This window comes from Larus michahellis, chromosome Z, assembly GCF_964199755.1.
Source record: "Larus michahellis chromosome Z, bLarMic1.1, whole genome shotgun sequence".
In the NCBI taxonomy this organism is placed as follows: domain Eukaryota; kingdom Metazoa; phylum Chordata; class Aves; order Charadriiformes; family Laridae; genus Larus; species Larus michahellis.
The window spans coordinates 4,492,176-4,511,490 of record NC_133930.1 but is presented as its reverse complement, the minus strand read 5'-3'; the positions used below and the strand labels follow the sequence as shown (position 1 = coordinate 4,511,490).

General features: G+C 44.5%; 1 protein-coding gene across 1 annotated transcript in view; it reads right to left on the bottom strand.

The window, feature by feature from the left end:
- LOXHD1 (lipoxygenase homology PLAT domains 1) overlaps positions 1-19,315 on the bottom strand; it is a 157,123-nt gene that overhangs the window by 62,548 nt on the left and 75,260 nt on the right. Inside the window, exons 21-28 of the mRNA XM_074570573.1 lie at positions 18,733-18,893; positions 14,076-14,376; positions 13,378-13,532; positions 11,965-12,098; positions 10,895-11,043; positions 9,492-9,596; positions 8,628-8,756; positions 3,402-3,583 (exon numbers count right to left, since the gene is read on the bottom strand). Of these exons, the coding sequence (XP_074426674.1) occupies positions 3,402-3,583; positions 8,628-8,756; positions 9,492-9,596; positions 10,895-11,043; positions 11,965-12,098; positions 13,378-13,532; positions 14,076-14,376; positions 18,733-18,893 (1,316 nt within the window). The remainder of the gene's footprint in view (positions 1-3,401; positions 3,584-8,627; positions 8,757-9,491; positions 9,597-10,894; positions 11,044-11,964; positions 12,099-13,377; positions 13,533-14,075; positions 14,377-18,732; positions 18,894-19,315) is intronic.

Here is a 19,315-nt window from a genome sequence, read left to right as displayed (position 1 = left end):
CCTGAACTTCTGTTCCAAAAATTGAAAGAATCTGGCTCTACACAAATTACCCACCATATGAGATAGATTTGGTTGCACAGCAGCAATCCTGCATCTCAGGCTTCTCTGTATGAGTGGGAATGAAGGTAATTTTTTAGAAATTGCAATGCTGCTGCATCTTAAATTGTTCTTTTGATATCCCTTTCCTTTTTAAACACTTATGTGCATTCTTATAACGCTGCAAGAATAGCTTTGAGGTCAAAATACAGTATTAACTGCCTGGCTTTTTATATTATTTCTCTCCTGTTCCTCTACAGCATCCCAATGCTATTCTGAGCAAGTCAACAGGATCACTATCTTACGAAGTAGTTACTGGGTTTTTATGCCTCACCTTACTATTTGAGTGATTTGTTACTAGTTCATTACTCTTAAGTCACCTTTCTTCCAAAGGCTTGGACAGGAAAAATGATATTTGCTCCTAAGTTCCCGATAGCTTTTGGTTATTTCAGTGCAAGCGTTTATATAGTTGGCCTTTAAAAAAACAAGGCTGGCTGCAAACCTCCGTTTCATCAGGAGAAGCACACTGAGCTGTCTCTGTCCACAGGGTCTTGGAGTCTTTTTTTCCTGGAAACATGAGGAAACTGAACATCTCAATTTGCACCACTGGAGACTACTCCCTTCTTCTCTTCCCAGCTGACAGGATTGCCCCATACCGAAGCAAAGACATTCACAATTTTAGGAGACTCCCCAACTCAGTAAGACTGACTGCACTATTCAAGGAGTTCACACTCCGAACAAATGGGGTTTGACTTCACCAGCCCTGTCCTGACTTTAGACAGCATAAGCGTCATTGCGAAATAATAAAACGATCCAAGCTCATTTCTAAAGCTCATGCATGCACACAAGTATACACCAGGGGGAAATTATTTTCTCCTCTTTTGTCCTGTCCAAATACTCATCTTTCAATGAGGCTTTTAGTCAATACATAGCAATAAAGTGTCGCTGGACCAGTAAAGATCCGTGTTAAAGAAGTGGTCCGTACCCTGCTGTAGGCATCTCCAGTAAATCATCACTTGGGACCATAGCTGAGACCAGTCTCTAATCTTTTTTGTCGCTTTTGTAAAATACAAAAAGGTAAGGGCACTTAAAAACACTAAAACAAACGGGCAATTCTCAGTTGGTGTTTCCTGAGATCCCCAAATGTTTTTTAAGGTCTGCTGAAGTCCAAATTATGGCTCTACACAAGTAGGTGAAAGAAGAATATATTTTGCTTCATCCCCACCTCCTGCAGCAAGAGGAACTGGTGAAGAGAGAATGAAGTTTGGGGACAGGTTAATATGATGTAAATCTGGAGAACAAACTGCATTTTCACTCACTTCCTTTAGGAAAAGCACTGATGCTTCAGATTCTACCAAACCTAAAATAAATCTTACGGAATAGAGAAATAACAATAACACTCAGTTTAAGATTTATACCTATGGATTAATGGAACCTCTGTTATGAAGAACTGTGTGGAAACTCCCCCAAAATAAATCTTATTCTTTGTTTTTAAGGAATCACGCTGGGGATTTATTTTATGATTCATGCCATATAACAACAATGTGGGCTGGGAGCATTTTAACTTGTTTAAAAGTTTGGTTTAAGATTTGCCTTCAATTATTTTACAAAACCAAACCAAACTCAAAACACAGAGAGGTTCTGTGGTCGTCTACAAAGTCAGTGTTGCTGTTGCATCCAGGGAGGGAAGCTGAGGACATGAGGCAGTTCCAAAAGGTACTGCCTATATATTTTTTGCCTCTCACAAATTCTCAGCAATAAGAATATATTATGAATAGGAACTGCTGAATACCGTAGATGTAAATGAGCTCACTCGTTGATGTGCACTGGTTTACTATTTGCATATAGTTGTGCAAACACTTCAGGAAATACTTCATAAGATCTTTCAAATAGTTAGCCTTGGGTATTCAAAAATCATGGAGTCTGCAGCAAAATAATGGTCTCTCTGTTCCAGGATACAGAGAAAGAGAACACGATGCTTAGGTTGCCATAAAGTTAGAATAAATGAAGAGACTTTTCACCCCAAAAGTGCTATGTTAGTAATGAGCACCATGGACCAGCCCCTTCAACATAATCTGCTCAAGTAGGAATATGAAATGGTGCAAAGGGACTTGAAACTCAAGGCAACTAGTTTCAGCAGTACTGCAAGCCTTTGGATCCTGTTACCTTTCAAAGTATTGCAAACTGCAAGAGAAAGCAAATATGCAAATAAATAAGATGAGGGGAGGTGCACATATTGGATCCAGCATGCATGGACACTGATAGCTTCTCTTTCATAGAATCATAGAATGGCTTGGGTTGGGAGGGACCTTAAAGACCACCCAGTGCCACCCCCCTGCCATGGGCAGGGACACCTCCCACCACAACAGGTTGCTCCAAGCCCCATCCAGCCTGGCCTTGAACCCCTCCAGGGATGGGGCAGCCACAGCTTCTCTGGGCAACCTGGGCCAGGGGCTCACCACCTTCACAGCAAAGAATTTCTTCCTGATATCTCATCTAAATCTCCCCTCTTCCAGTTTGAGGCCGTTACCCTATGTCCTATCATTACACTCCCTGATAAAGAGTCCCTCCCCATCCTTCCTGTAGGCCCCCTTTAGGTACTGAAAGGCTGCTATAAGGTCTCCCCAGAGCCTTCTCTTCTCCAGGCTGAACAATCCCAACTCTCTCAGCCTGTCCTCACAGCAGAGGGGCTCCAGCCCTCTGATCATCTTCATGGCCCTTCGCTGCACCCACTCCAACAGGTCCATGTCCTTCTTGTGTCGAGGACTCCAAAGCTGGATGCAGTACTCCAGGTGAGGTCTCACCAGACTGGAGTACAGGGGCAGAATCACCTCCCTCGACATGCTGCCCACACTTCTTTTGATGCAGCCCAGGATGCGGTTGGCTTTCTGGGCTGCCAGCGCACATTGCCGGCTCGTGTTGAGCTTCTCGTCCACCAGCACCCCCAAGTCCTTCTCCTCAGGGCTGCTCTCAAGCCATTTACCAAGTATGGTCTAGGAAATGGAAAATGTAAAGACCTTCCAAAGTGTCTCTCAACTTTACCTAGAAGGGCAAGGTTCCATATGCACGTATTGGTACATCTCAGCTCCATGACAAAATTGCATCAGCCTTTACAAGGCTCAACATGGGCCACAGGGACACTGCATGTTGATACCTTTGAGCTGCTACTAAGTGGAGGTCAGAGAGAAAAGATTTGATCCAGTCCACAGTAAGTCTGTTGCAGAACAGAGCTCTGAACCCACATTCTTCAAGTAAAAGAGCTGAATAGCTTTCCCTAAAAGAGGAAAAGTTCCCACTTCACTCCATTTTCTCTTCTTAATCCCCGTAGGGCAACCTAAGATGACAGCAAGCGTCTTTGATCTTACCTCCACAATGAACTGATTCACCGAGTTCCTTTCAAAATACATCCTTTGCTCTCTCTTGTTGAGGCACAGGGATTTCTGCTGAGTGCAGATCCCATCACTTCCATAGAGAACAATGAAGACATCTGCATCTGTGCCAGCTCCAAAGATATCGCTGGTGTAGACCGTGATCTCGTAAGGAACAACTGATTTGGGAAACAGCAGAAAATTAAAACAAACCAACAGAAGCTAGTAAGCAGCATACCAATGCTCCTGAGAAAATTTTAATGAAGCAAAATTTGTATTAGAAAACTCAACGGTTAAAGAGGACAGGGTAGGAAGCACACACTTGTGGTCATTTATATATCAACCCAGTCAGTACTATGAGAATCGAGAGGAATTGCCTTTAACCCTATAAGGCCAATTGACCTCGATGCGTGTTCGTTTACTGAGATTTTGGGGTTAATCACATGGTCAGAAAGCACTCGGTATATTTATACCTGCCATCTAAAGTTATTGAAACAGGATTTACTTCAGCAGCTCATGTCTTAAAGGAAAACATGAATTGACAATTTTTTGAGCAACTAGGCAGATGGATGACATTAAGCCAACTGGAAGCAGTATATAAATATTCAAGATAGTCTAACTGATAAAAAAATCTCCTATTATTTTCATTACTAAACAAGTGACAAAAATCAACAGTTAGGAAAAGAAATAAAACCCTCTGCTGTCCACGCTGATCTAGTTTTCTCTTAGTACCACCTTCTCCGTAACACCAAGGCAAACAGGATAATTACTACCAGATCAACAGTGAATGCAGAACAGTAAGGATCACACCCCCAAATACTTTCTTATTCTATTTCCTTGGTTTCTCTAGAATGTCCTACGACCCCAGAATCTGATGCCATCTTTTGTTCTTTTCTGCCTTCACAGATTCCCAGTCCTGAGTCCTGATGGTGGAGCATGACTCGGACTTGCTCAGGAATAAGACTGACCCAGGAACAAGACTGGGGCTCTGTTCCTGGCTCTGCCACAGATTTGCGGAATATCCTGTTTCCAAGGTGAGATGGTGTTTAGCTCACAGAGTGAAAAACCCATGTTCAGATGTCTGCACGTCAAATAGGTGTGTGTACATCTCCAGATGTAATGACTACAGTCAATGCAGCTTGAAGAAAGAGTCAGACAAGCGAAAGCAGGCATCTTCCTCAGGGTTAGCTGAATCATTCTCCAAATCCACCCTCTGTGAATGACCAAATATTTATTGATCATCATAGAATCACAGAATCATAGAATCAAGGCCAGGGATGGGGACAGGGCTCGGAGCAACCTGGTCTAGTGGGAGGTGTCCCTGCCCAGGGCAGGGGGTTGGAACTAGATGATCTTTAAGGTCCCTTCCAACCCAAACCATTCTATGATTCTGTGATAATGGGAATTCAGACACGCCACTGTCATGAGGACACGTAAATTCAGGCGGGGCCATTTGGTAAACCAAATCCTGTCCCTACCTCCTTTAAATCCTTTCTGAAACCTATAGATGAAAAATACTGGGTAAGGCTTGGGCACCCCTAATTAGCTGCAGGGACTTCTGCTGCCGCAAGCAGACACAATCCCTGTAGTCCACCCCGCGACCCGTAAGCACAGCCTTTGTCACCCAGCGCTGTCACCGGGATCTGCTCCTGGCCATCCCTCTCCCAAACACCACCCACCCAACTTCCATCGTTTCCCATCCCTTGCCACAATCTTCTCAGCCGCTTGTCATCTGCTTCCTCCTACACTGCAGCGACTTCAGTCATCTTTGCTATTTACACTACAGCACTTTGTGCTGTATTTCAGATTCAACATCTCTGCTAGGGTAGAGAGAAACTTTCTGGCACCATATCTGGAGTAACTCTGATTATGCGTATCGGAGACTAATCATTCATTAAAAACCCAGGCTCTCTAAATACAGTTCTCAGGAGAACAGAGATGAAGAAGTTTTCTTCTACAGAGAGTCAGCCTGGAGGTACTTAATATTCCTTCTGTCCAACCCAATGAAATCTGCTCTGCTGTGCTGCAAGTAAACTGGAATAGCTTCTCCAGTATGTAAGAGGGGGGTGAAAAAATCCCGGAGACCAAAAATCACACGCTACGCATTTTGAATTAAAAATTATCTTCTCTGCTGAGGTCCGCGGCGCTTGCTCTTGTTACTTGAATATTAACGTCAGCTTAGAACTGAATCAGCAAAGCGGCACCGTGACAAGGTCACTGGCAGCCCAACTTTCAGCTGTCAGACGCCCATTTCATGTACACGGCACTTTTAAAGTTGTGTCCCTACAGGGATGATTTTAATTGGACTGACGATGACATGTTATCATCGTTTGTTCGGCATGAAACAATTCTGGCACGAGTCATCATAAAACAAATCAAACCGCTTTAGTTACCTCTGGCAAACCGAAACCCCCAGGTTAGCAGTTAGGAAGCCAGAACGCAGTAAATAGCACAGCGGGAATGGTTTAAACGGTGAAAGAGCCTAAGCTGACACCGAGCCTGGTGCAACCTTTTTGCCAGGGAGGCCTGAACTATTTTCCAAGGCTGAAGGTAGACTGATGATGAAACTCAGGTCTACACAAACTATGTACTCAAAGGCACAGTATGCCAGGAACTCTTACATCATTGTAATATACGGGGACATTAATAAATTATATAGTCAACATCTGCACCAAAATATATATTGACTGGGATAACGTGGAAAAACCTGATGAGAAGCACGTACAAGGTCTCTGGGTTATATTCACTCCTATGAACACATTTGCTATTATCTATCTACCAATATATTTTTTCAGACACAAGGACTATTACTTCTTCCAGTTGACTGACAAAAGCGAGGAAGGGAGCAAAGAGTAACTGTTCTTCTGCTCTGGACAGTTTAGGTAAAGAAAGTAAGACAGGAGAAATAAAAAATAGTTTGGTCAAAGCCAAGAGGGAGGCACAAAAAGATGACCTTGGCAGATCCTGAGAGAAGAAAGATGATTTTAGCTTACAGACTGCAGGATATGAGGATCTGGACGTTGCGGGGTCAGCCAGCCAGTGTGAAGGAGACCTTCAACAGGAACCACAGTGTTGACAATAAAAAAGGAGCTGATCGTCTTCTGCGTGGTTATACTCACAACTACTTACAGAGAAGGAAACTGAGGCAGAAGAAGAGAGATTGGGCAGCTCTAACTTTTGATGTCTAAATAAGGCACTGCAGGAGATAAGGCTGTTGATACCATCGATGCATACAATGAGGGATGCAATGAGACAGGAGGCAGCTTTGGTGCGAACAACTCATCACTTGTTCAGAGCGACCTAGGAAGCATCTGGCAGGGCATGGGGTGGAAATCACAGAATCATAGAATCAATTCTCAGATTCCAGACCTCATCCCTCATCATTGTGGCATCCAAGCTAATGAAGGGAAAAGGCAATTTTGATAAGTCTCCTGAAGGTGGGACAGGAACTATTTGTCGACAACTTGAAATGAAGCAGGTCAGGGAGGGACAAGTCATACAAAGTCCCAGGGCTGTGAGTTCCCTGCACACAGTCAAGGATGCACATGTGAAAAGGGAAAGAGAGGGCTGCAAGATAAGCAAAATAATGTTTCCAGTCATTTATTTCAGGAAAGCAGTGTTATCTGATTCTCGATATTCTGGAGACGGGAAAAGAAGTTGCCTGAATAGCAGAGTTTGATGTGTCATAGCAGACTTGAAAATTATAAACTTAATACTCAGCAGGAGCTCCCGAAAGACACTGAGTTTACCCCAAACATTTATTTAGAGGGTGTGAAGTGAAGAGTAAGAAAAAATTGGAGAACGCTAAAAGAGGCAATCTCGAGCAACACTAGCAGAAAAACACCACCCTGAAGACACTCTGGAAGAGAGACTTTCAGCAAGAGAGGGGTGTGCAATGCCAAAGGCACTGGGGGAACCAAGGCTTGGAAGCAAGACCAAAGTGTCTGCTTCGACAACAGAAACAGCAACATTAGAGTGGAGCAAGATCAAAGGGAAACTGGAGACAAGGAAGACATCTTGGAATGGGCTGAGGACTCGGAGATGACAGGGTGAGAGGCAGCAAAAAGACGATCATACACAGCCACATGGCTTCTAGTGACGCTTTGATTTGGCAAATACAGGAAACGTTAGTCTAGAGCACCCTGAGGAACCCTTTGTAGTAATTGGAATAGCTGGCATGTGATTGTTTATAAATATTCCAAAGCCCGTTCAAGGGAGAGGCCAAGCCTATAAAGCTGCATGACCTAGTGAGATTTTATCTTCTGTAATGATGGGTGTATCCTGGGGAAACGGCATTCTGCTCACATGGGATATATTCTGTTGTCTGCAGTTCTGCAGGGAAGATAATTCTCTCAATGGCTCCATCGTCCTCCGATTTATCCAGCCAACGGCCACAAGGGAACTTGAGGCACTGTCCCAGCGACGGGGCATCAATCTCCACCCATTCCAGAAACCAGCCAGTTGAATTACCTGTGGTTGGAGAGATAACAGTGAATAACCCACAAAGCCTCTACAGAAAACAGCAAATGAATCATTGCATTCCAGACCGCTGAGAAATAAATCATCCTCTCTTTTGCCAATGGAAAAACAGAATAGACACCATAAAGATGATTGCAAGCGACTGTTCAGGTTTGAGCTAATGTGCTTTACATTTCTATATGTGTCGGGTTAAAGGTGTGCACGTAGAAGTGATAATTACTCGATCACTTGGATTTATTTGCCTTTGTAATAAGACAGAGGAGTTATCAACAGCTACATCTCTTGGTGCCCCATAGGGAAGGAATCCATGTGTCCTTCCACTGCTTCCCTTGTTAGTAGTAGAGACACAGCCATGTCTAAAAAGCAGCCAAGACTTGATGAACAAAACAACAAAAATAGTGATAGAGAAATGAGACAAGTCTATAGGTCCCATGCGTGATGAGAAAAAAATCCAAGGTCTGGTGATGTATGAGAAATCTCTCTAAAGACGTGGCTGCAAAACTAAAGAGCCTCTTACAGAGAGAGCGCTTGCAAAGCTACCTGCAAGTTGCCACCACTGTGCTCTTATTGCCACAGCCATGGGAAGGGTATTTGCAGCAAAGACAGGAGCAGCAACAGCCAAAGTGACAGTAAGGATCCGTCACCAAAAGGTAAATTACGTTTGGGGTATCGGAGGCAGGTCATTTTATCCAGCAACGTGCCTAATGCATTAGAAATACTACATTACAAAGCAGGCTATCTTACCTTTATTGTCATGGCCTATCTTGATTTTTTTCAGGTCTCCAATGTCCACAGACTCCACTGTAAACTCATCTACCTTCCCACGCTCAAATTTGTTCTTGTTAATCTTTGAGGCCTTTAGGCTGACTATCCCTGTTGTGGCGATGCAAAAGGACATTGTTCAGCATGTGAAACAAATCCTCTGGGAATGTCAACAGTGGAACAGGGGAAGTGGCTAAAACGCGAAAAATGGCTTTTCATTTCAAGATCTGAGCTTTCTCTCTCCCTCCCTCCCTCCCCCCTGCACCCAAATCTGTATCAACACCCAAAAGATACAGAATTCCTTTCTTGAGTGATCCTCTGGCAGCGCCACAGGGATGATGCCGTTGTGCTGTGTTCACAGCTGAAGAAATTGGTCCTACCCCTCACTTCCCTGTCACTCTCACAGGCATCCGAGTCACGGCACACACAGCTCCGCTGCTTCCAAGAGGATTTGCTCATCAGCTGATTAAATACTTGTGGGCCACTCAAAGAGGCAGAGGAGAGCCGGGTTTCAGGAGCATGCTGATTCATTGCTGAGGAAAGCAAATCATTCACCGCATTCACTACCCGGTAATGTAGTCCCAGTCAACTGTGCTGTTTCTATAATTGAAATTAAAGCCTTTGGATCGGCAGCTGGTGCAAATCAGCATCGCAAAGTTCGACAGTGATTTACAGCAGCTGGTGGTATGCTGCCAGTCATCACGAGGTATGCAGAGACAGGGAGAATGTGAAGTTGTACTAAAAAGGAGTACTAAGGGGTACTAAGGAAACAAAAGGAAACCATGACCTGTCTTCTCAAGTATCCAGCAGTGAGGTGCTATCCTGTTCCACCATGTGAAGCCATACCTGTATCGTCTTTACTTCCATAGAGAGTGATGAAGACGTTGGCATCTGTCCCAGCGTTCTTCTTGTCCCCGGTTTTCACTTTCACGGTGTATGTTGTTGATTTAGCTGTCAGATAAAATATCTTAATTTAAGAGTGTGAAGTCTGAGCAGGAATTAACGCTACTTTTCATTGCATATGTGTGTTTGGTTTGGGTTTTGTTTTGACCGATTACAGCCACGCTGTAATCTCTAATTCCTGTTGTATGCTGTGGTAGCTCCTGGGGCGAGCTGGGCTATCTGGTTGCAGAGTCTTCTACTGCTCCAGTCATTCAGTACATTCTCTGCATATCTACAGATAAGAAATGCGCTCAAGCCTTCCCATTTGCTTCCTGGGAATCTGTAAGGCTCTTCAAATCTGTTTCTGCCTATTATGCTATTTCATTTAAAAAAAAAACAACCCGCAACACTCCCCCCGCCCCCGCCCTTTATTCTAATGGCACCAAATAACATATGTGCATATAACACATACCAGAAAGTATGTGCACATTGACATATACCATTCATATTCATGAACACGCCCTTCACAATGGTGTCATTAGGGAGGTTTCTATTGCACCATCGTCTAGCAAGCGCAGTAAACTCGTAAAAATTGTGCTAAAGACAAATATAGTCTTCACTGCGCTGCAAAAACCTACTCAAGATTTCCAAGCCGGCACCTTTCTTCCATAGTTAGACATATGTTTCCAAGACGCTGCTCAGCCAGAAGGTCCTCCTGAACTGAAGGGCTATCCAATATGCGGAAATTTGTTGGCTGTACAATTTGTGGAAATTGTTCATGTATCCAAAAGCATCTGAGGGGGGAGTTTGAGACCTTTCACTGGCAGTGAAGCCAATGCTGGGCACTTCAGCATCAGACCCAGGAGTCTGTCATTGCTCTGCCGTTACCACGCAAAATTATCTACAAGGCAGACAAAGTTATTTCGGAGGACAACGGACACAAGCAGCAAGATGGAAAGAGAGACAAATTTAGGTCCCTTCCCTTTCTCTGGTCATGTTTGCTCTCTGCTTGGTTTCACATTGAAATGTTCAACCATTCCAGTCCACGATGTGAAATGGCTGGGATTTATGCCTTAGGTATTAGCAATGAATGTGCATTTCAGTTGAGAGGTGGTGACTGAACACGTTATCCGTCTTCCTAGCTTTCTCACTTTGGGTCCAATCTTGCAAGACGATTAAATCACCTAAAAATGAGTGTGCGCTCCTCTCTGGCTGACACGCACTTCACACTTCATTCACACCTGAAAACTTGATGGTTGGGGCAGAATTCCAGCCCAGTGAACGCTAACTGCTAATGCCCTCAGCAGCGCTAATAACTTGGTTCCTTTTCAACCCCACACTGGAAGAAATACAAGGCTAACATAAACCTTTCTGTTCCAGGCCCAGCGTTGCAAGAGACTGGCCATCATTTTCCGAATCTTTCTTTACAAACGCTTCGTCCACTGGGACCAGCTCCCTGACAATCTGACCGTCATCTTCCTCAACCGCTAACCACCGCTGGCATGGAAAATAATACCTACAAGAATGACAGCAGCACCCAGCGCTTACACAGGACTTCGCAAGCTTTAATAACATAAACAAGCACAGATCAGAGGTTACTTAAAAAAAAACCAAACAAGATTACTCAAAGCTGAACAATACACCAGTTTTCATCCTCAAGTACTGGTATTGTTTGTGGGAACTAAATTCATAAATAGGGGAGTGAGCACTTACTGAAAAGTGCTGTTTCTGAGCTGTCAGACCGATATGATTGATTCCTTTTAGTTTTCACTCCCAGAAAAAGTTAAATAACTCGAGGGAACCTCCAGTCCCTCAGGCATTTTATGGTCATGAAGAGTGGACCCATCTTGGGGTCCTTATGAGCAGTCCCACCCACCAGAGCAGTGCGCAACTTTTAGGCATGTGACGTCCAGCATGTTCCAGCTCAAAGGCAAGCCTGCGTTTCAGGTTTCTAACAGCCTAGGCTTTGCTCATCCAGCTGCCTGTGAAAATCAGGGCAGTCTGCTTAGATCAGGACCTGCTTTTGGCCCAGATCTTTACATTAGGTGCAAAAGACAAAGGAAATGTGAGGTCAGGGACTTCCAGAGTGGAGCCTTGCAAAGAAATGCCTAAGTGCAGGCTCTGCAAGGAGACCTCTTCAGGAAGGAGTCCCTCCCTGGAGAAACAGAGAAAAGCTGAGGTTGCCTTCCAAACACCGCTGGTCCCCGAACTGCAGAGATGCTGGGACAGCAAAACCCCCCACAGAGGTACCCCAGAATGGCCCCACACTCAGTATAACACCACAACCATCACAAGGCTCCCAAAGGATGCCTGTGAGTTGGTGAGGAGCTGCGACGATGCCCTTCTGCATCTCCTCTGCCTTCCCACGGTTCTGCAGGCTCCTGAGAACGTGGTCCCCTTTTCTGACCGTGTGAAAAGCGTGCGACAGGCTGCTCACGTGGTGCTCTCCTTCAGGTCAACAATCTCTACCCTCTCCAGGAACCAGCTTGGGCTAGCACCAGAGTTATCGTGGCGGATCCGCAGCTTCTTCAGCTCACCCAGGTCAACGGCTTTGATGGTGAACACATCCACCTGCACAGGAGGCAACAGGCAAATGACTGTGTTTCCCACAAAGGGGGACAGGCAGGCAGTAAATGGCCAAGGGTAGCCTTTTTTCCCATTAAAACAAAAGGTGTTTGTACGTCCCCCTTGCATTCTTTGGGTGGATGTACTAAAATAACTACAGAGCTGTGAGCTCTCCCATTAACAGTCATGCTTGGCTCCTACAAGGCAGTATCAGCCATGGAGCTGCTCAATCCTTCACTCCTTTCTTTACCTCATCCGCATTTCAGCTTCCTCTAGGTTTAACTCATCTCTCCTAAATCTCTTTCGCTTCACGCTTAGCATTTTCCTATCTGGAACTGGACGCGAACTCCACGGAAACTCTCCTGTGCACCTCCATGTGCTTTATTTCAAACCAGAGAATTTTTTCCTGTTGTCATTTACTACAACCATGAGGTTCATTTATTAGCTCTATTAGTGTGACAGGACGGACCTTGTTGTCGTAACACTTTAAACGTCTTAATGTGATTAACTTGTTGGTAGACTTTGGGTTTCTACTCCCAAGAGCAGAGACTGTTACATTTGCAGCTTGGAGCTCTTCCCACTGAATGAAGAACCATGTGCAGGTTGCAGTTTCACCGGTGCCAAGCTCATAAATCACAGCTAACAGCTTATTTAACAACCTGAAGCTCTTTTTTTGTGATTGCGAGTTTTCAACAGCTGCTTATTGTTTCCTCAATTTTTCGTTATTCAAAATCATGCCTTGAATAATTCCTGGCTGTAATAGTAGCTTGCTAATTGTTCATAAACATTTTTATGGCAAATATTCAATCTACAAGAGATGCTGTTTAATTGGATTGGATTATAATGTAATTATAGCACACTGTGTAATATTGCTTTTATTCCCTGACTGGTTCAGTGGAACATTTAAAATTGTATTTGCAATCTAAATGCTGACATACTTGAGCTGCCTCACAAATACTCTCCAATATTAATTTAAAGTTTGTGGTTTTCAAGTATTCCTGGAAGGGAATGCTGTTACCAGAATGCATACAGGAAGCCGATGCAGGAGGTGGCTCCGATGTAGGATTGGTGTTCAGCTTATTATTCAAATGAATTTCCCTTGGAAAACGTTCTGGGGCATTTTGCTTTAAATAATATATTTAAGAAATAAAACACATTTGAGCTTTAAGTTGAAAGAAGCATCCGAGCCTCGCAGAGAAGAGACTTGTAATGAATGGCCGGCATGATAACCGAGAGAGCTCTGCCAGCCTTCTGCTCGCGTGAGTGAGTTGAGTTCATGCATTACCTGGCCCTTTTCAAACTTGTTGAGGTTATTCGACCTTTTCAGCTGGCGCTCACCCGTGTCTCCTCTTTCTATGCCATAGATGCTCAAGAAGACATTAGCATCTGTCCCAGCCCCCCACACATTCCCAGTGAGAACATGGACTTCGTACGTATTCTCTGCAAATAAAATTGCAAAGGCAGATCAGGAGGAGCCCAGAAATAGCCATATTTCATCAGATCCATGGCTCACCATGAAAGCACGTAGCCCAAAAATGCCGGCATGGTCAGCTTTAAGAAAGATTTTGTCTGGACCTTGTTTGCATCTATCTTAAAACCTGAGCAGCTCCACCTTTCTCTAGCTTTTGTCATTAACCATATAAATAGTTAGAGCTTGCTAAACTCCCAGGCACAGTAGTAACCTGTGGGACTCATGACACAAGTGCCCCAGACAAGCCTTGGAGAATCCTACCGAAGTCCTTTAAGGTACTCCCATTTCAGGCTGCTTCCTCCACCCTCTGACTTAGTTTAACCATTGTCCTCTTCCTCCCCACAGCTGATCAACCAAACCACAGTGTGAGCCACATCACAGGCCTGGGGCAATGGGATGGCTGGGGGGGGCCATAAATGGTCCTGCAAAGCACCACAGCATGGTTATCATCCTTCACGCAACTGCAGTATACACACACACACAAACACACACATATTCTTTCTGATATTTACCCTCCAGGGCAGACTCTTCATCAGGCACCAGCTCCACCACAATCTCCTTATCTCCTTCATCTTTAGCCAACCAGCGGTGTGCCACAAATGTATAGACATCCATTCCTTCTTCCTCCTTGGTTTCCTCTTCTTCCTCCTCATCAGACTTCTTCTTTTTCTTCTTCTTCTTCTTATCGGACTCCTTCGTCTTTGTGGCAAGTCGCTTCAGTGTGACACTCTCCAGGAACCAGCCATCCCCAATGCCTGTCCCATCGTGGCCTATCCGAATCTTATAAATCTTGCCAACATCTGCAGCCTCTCTCTACCACCAAGGGAAAGTCAGCACCCAGGAGGTTATAAGACATCTTAACTTCATAAAGTACATTCTTAAAAATGAGGAGCATCACCTCTATCACCCAAAATCATCTAAGCAAGGATAAGATCAATTTTTTATGCAAGTTTACCTTCACTTTTTCTTTCTTGCTTTATTCTTTCATAACTCCCATCACCAAATCTCATCTGAACAGACTGAGCCGAAGACATTCAGAACAACCATGGCAAGGACAGGAGCTGAATTCGTATTTACTGTGCTCTCTACTTCTCCATTGCTCTCCTCACTAGTATTGTCTCTATGTTGGCATTAAAGGTGAATATGCCAAAATATCATACTAGTTTATGAGATTCCCAGTGCCCGAGTTCTTTTTTAAATGAATAGGACTACAAGGATGTTGTGAGATTATGCAGGGAGAAAATGAGAAGGCCCAAAGATGAACTAGGGCCCAAAACTTAATCTGGCTACTGCAGTAAAAGACAATAAAGAATGTTTCTATAAGTACATTAGCAACAAAAGGAGAGCCAAGAGAATCTTCATCCTTTATTGGATTTGGGGGGAAACATAGTGACAAAGGCTGAGGAAAAAGCAGAGGTACTTAATGCCACCTTTGCCTCAGCCTTTAATAGTAAGACCAGTTTTTCTCTGGGTACCCAGCCCGCTGAGCTGGACAACATGGACAGGGAGCAGAATGAAGCCCCCATAATCCAAGGGGAAATGGCTAGCAACCTGCTACACCACTTAGACACACACAAGTCTGTGTGTCTGGATGGCATCCACTGGGTACCCACCACCAAGGGTACTGAGGGAGTTGGTGGAAGTGCTCACCGAGCCGCTTTCCATAATTTATCAGCAGTCCTGGCTAACTGGGGAGATCCCAGTTGAGTGGTGTCTAGCAAATGTGACGCAGATCTACAAGAAGGGACAGAAGGAGGATCTGGGGAACTACAGGCGTGTCAGTCTGACCTCATGTCAGGGAAGGTTATGGAGCAGATCATCTTGAGACCCATCACGCTGTACATACAGGAGAACCAGATGATCGGGCCCAGTCAGCATGGGTTTATGAAAGGCAGGTCCTGCTTGACTAACTTAATCTCCTTCTATGACTAGGTGACCCTCTTAGTGGATGAGGTAAAGGTTGTGGATGTTGCCTACATTGACTTTAGTAAAGCCTTTGACACCATTTCCAAAAGCATTCTCCTGGAGAAAGTGGCTGCTTATGGCTTGGACGAGAGTACTCTTGCCTGGGTAAAAAACTGGCTGGATGACCAGGCCCAAAGAATTGCGGTGAATAGAGTTAAATTCCAGTTGGTGGCTGGTCACAAGTGGTGTTCCCCAGGGCTCAGTACTGGGGCCAGTTCTATTTAATATCTTTATCAATGACCTGGATGAGGGGATCGAGTGCACCCTCAGTAAGTTTGCAGACAACACCAAGTTGGGCAGAAGTGTTGATCTGCTTGAGGGTAGGAAGGCTTTGCAGAGGGATCTGGACAGCCTGGGGCAATGGGCTGAGGCCAATGGCGTGAGGTTCACCGAGGCCAAGTGCCAGGTCCTGCACTTGGGTCACACCAGCTCCATGGATGCTACAGGCCTGGGGCAGAGCAGCTGGAGAGCGGCCTGGCGGACAAGGACCCTGGGGGTGTTGGTCGACAGCGGCTGAATATGAGCCAGCAGTGTGCCCAGGTGGCCAAGGAGGCCACCAGCATCCTGGCCTGTATCAGCAGGATGGGTGTGTGTGGCCAGCAGGACTGGGGCAGTGACCATCCCCCTGTACTCAGCACTGGTGAGGCCCCACCTCGAGTGCTGTGTCCAGTTTTGGGCCCCTCACCACAGGAAAGACCTTGAGGTGCTGGAGCGTGTCCAGAGAAGGGCAACGGAGCTGGTGAGGGGTCTGGAGCACAAGTCTGGTGAGGAGCGGCTGAGGGAGCTGGGGGTGTTCAGCCTGGAGAAAAGGAGGCTGAGGGGAGACCTTCTCGCTCTCTGCAGCTCCCTGAAAGGAGGTTGTAGAGAAGTGGGGCTGGGTCTCTTCCCCCAAGTAACAGGCAACAGGACAAGAGGAAACAGCCTCAAGGTGCGCCAGGGGAGGTTTAGGATGGATATCAGGAAAAATTTCTTCAAGCAAAAATTGTCAAACATTGGAAGAGGCTGCCCAGGGAAGTGGTGGAATCACCATCCCTGGAGGTATTTAAAAGCCGGGCAGACGTGGTGCTGAGGGACATGGTTTAGTGGTGGTTTTGGCAGTGTTACATTAACGGTTGGACTCGATGATCTTAACGGTCTTTTCCAATCTAAACAATTCTATGATTCTAAATGAGTAATAAGATACATTTAATGCTTAGCATGAGATATGAACCAAGGAAGAATCAATAATGGTATGGCAAAAAGGCAGTAAACTTGGACTCAGATAACCTGATCTCTGACAGGGACCATGGGATTGGACTGCCATTCTCCTTACTTCTCATCTGGAAAATTAGAAGAGTATCTTCTCACTTTGCTAGTGAGCAGAGAAGATACAATCACTAGCGATTACGATGCATCAGTGGCAGAAGGCTGTATCAGGAAGATTTCCATCTCTCTAGTCAATACAGCAAATACGAAACCTTGTTGGTTGAGATTATTTGTCTGGATTACTACCTAATGAAGTAGGATAGAAGGTTTTACTCCATGCAACCCTTCAACAACCAATGACATGTTTCTGATGATTGCTTATGCTATTAGGCAGTGTTTATGTTATAAAACTTGCAAACATTTGCTTCAGGCTGAAATCTGGCAACTTGGCGTGTAAGGTTTCAGTCTAGAAGCATTTTTTTCTATAGTAGATTAGAACAAAATCAATTGCACACAAGATGCTTATCAGAAAACTAAAATTGATCCAGCTGCCCTGGCATAAAGAATGTGTCTTTCCTTACACCGCTTTATCCTTAGATTTGCTATAATCATCCTGCATGCCCTGTCTATATCTGATGGCATTTCCTATTAGTATGTAGCTCACAGAATCTTATTCTCGCCCATATCTTTCTGTAAATATTAATATCATGAAAGAGATAGAGGATCTGCCTGTTCATGCTTCACAGCTTCTGCCTTGTGTGCTTATGAAAAAAAATCACAGAAAATGGGCAGAACTTTAAAGCCCAGCAATAAACATCTGAGAGAGGGCATAAACATGGCTATGTAAACAGAACACTGTACATATGACTTTATCATAAATCTGATATTGGCTAATGGCTTTCACTCGTAAATTTTGGAAAAGTTATTTCATTTAAAATCAGAGAAACCTAATCTTAAAATTATGAAGTCTTAAAAAAGCAAGCATTTATAAAGTGCTTGTCATCTTAAATCCCAAGGAACTCATTAAAAATGGATAAACATCACTAACTCCATTCTGTAAAGCAAGAAACTGAGGCAGGAGGAGGTGAACTGATCTCAAAAATACACGTTACAAAACTGCAGTAAAGCTGTGGATAAAGGCACCTCCGTTTGGCCAGTGACACCGGGAAGGATTCCCCAATCTTTATGATTCCCCAGTCTTGATGATTCAGGGGAGCTTCCACAGCTAGGTCCAAGTAGGTTCTTAACTATGATGAGATGGATCCCACCTCTGTGGGACTGCAAATTCACAAGGAAACCTAGACACCACTGTGCTGAGCCTTGTGCTGTGAGCCCATACTACAGATGTGCCGTAAATCCTGCTTCCATCTGGACTCTGTGCTTTACCGTCCAGATGCTGGTGTCTCCTGAGGTTACTTCCATACACAAGTATGTGGATCTGACATGCACCGTGATTGTGAAGTGCTCACCAGACTAGTGCTACAGGCAGTAAAAAATCCATGGGGCACTCACACATTCACAGAAATTACAGCGGCAAACCTCTGCAGGGTTGGGCTGACAACATGTACCCGCGGCAAAAGGTATGTGTGACCACAGGCTAAGCCAGGATTCCTTATGTTCTGTATGGGGTTTCTTTTTCCCCAACTGGATAAAGAAAAGGGACAATAACATGTGGTCAGGCCCAAAATATAAGTTTAAGGTCTCTTGAGATCTAACACAAGTATCTCCTTTTGAAAATAAAGGTAAACAAATGCTGCTATTAGACCATATTCTTCCATGACACTTTTGCTACCAGTACCTCAGAAGATGAAAGTCACTCTGCAAAACACAGAACCTCCCAAAAGAAATGCAACACCTCCCAAAAATACAGAGAGAGGACAGCAGACACCAACAGACCTGGCAATTTTGTTAAGACATGAATTGTTTTTTGTGATTGGGCCAATTAGCCTATTGAGGTCTCAGTTTTGGCTGGTCCTTTCTTTCCCCTCATAGAAGCAGAAACGACTGCCCTCATCATACCTTGAAGACGTCTGTGGCTCCCCGTTCAAAGTTGTTCGATCTGTTTTCTAAGATGATCAATTCGGTTTTGCCCGTCTCGCCATAAATCTGCATGAAGACTTTGGCATTGGTGCCTGCGGCCCGCACGTCTCCGGTGACTACAGACACCTCGTAGTTTATCACTAGTCCAAAAATAAAGGCATTAAATCAGCAGACGAGCTCAGATAACAACATTCCCGAGGGCTCAGGTTCAAAATTAAATTACCTTGTCTTAACAAATGACCATGTAGCCGACCATTTGCTCTTATCCAACCCAAATGTGAGATAACACAGCACTTCACTGAGGAATAACCTAACAGTTTTCCCTTTTACAAGTATTAAGCCAGTGTCAGAGGGGTGCAACATAGAGCCTTAAAAGGGAATTTCATTTCAATATTAACCATAGAGCGGTTAAGTGATCTCCTTAATGTAATAGAAGGGAGGGAGTTACACAGAGCAGGGGAAAACCACAGCATCCTTTCTCAGGATCCCAAGGCAAATTTTAACTGTAGCCTTAAAAGAAAATTAATCTACTGATAAAAGTCAAATAGACAGTAGGGATTTG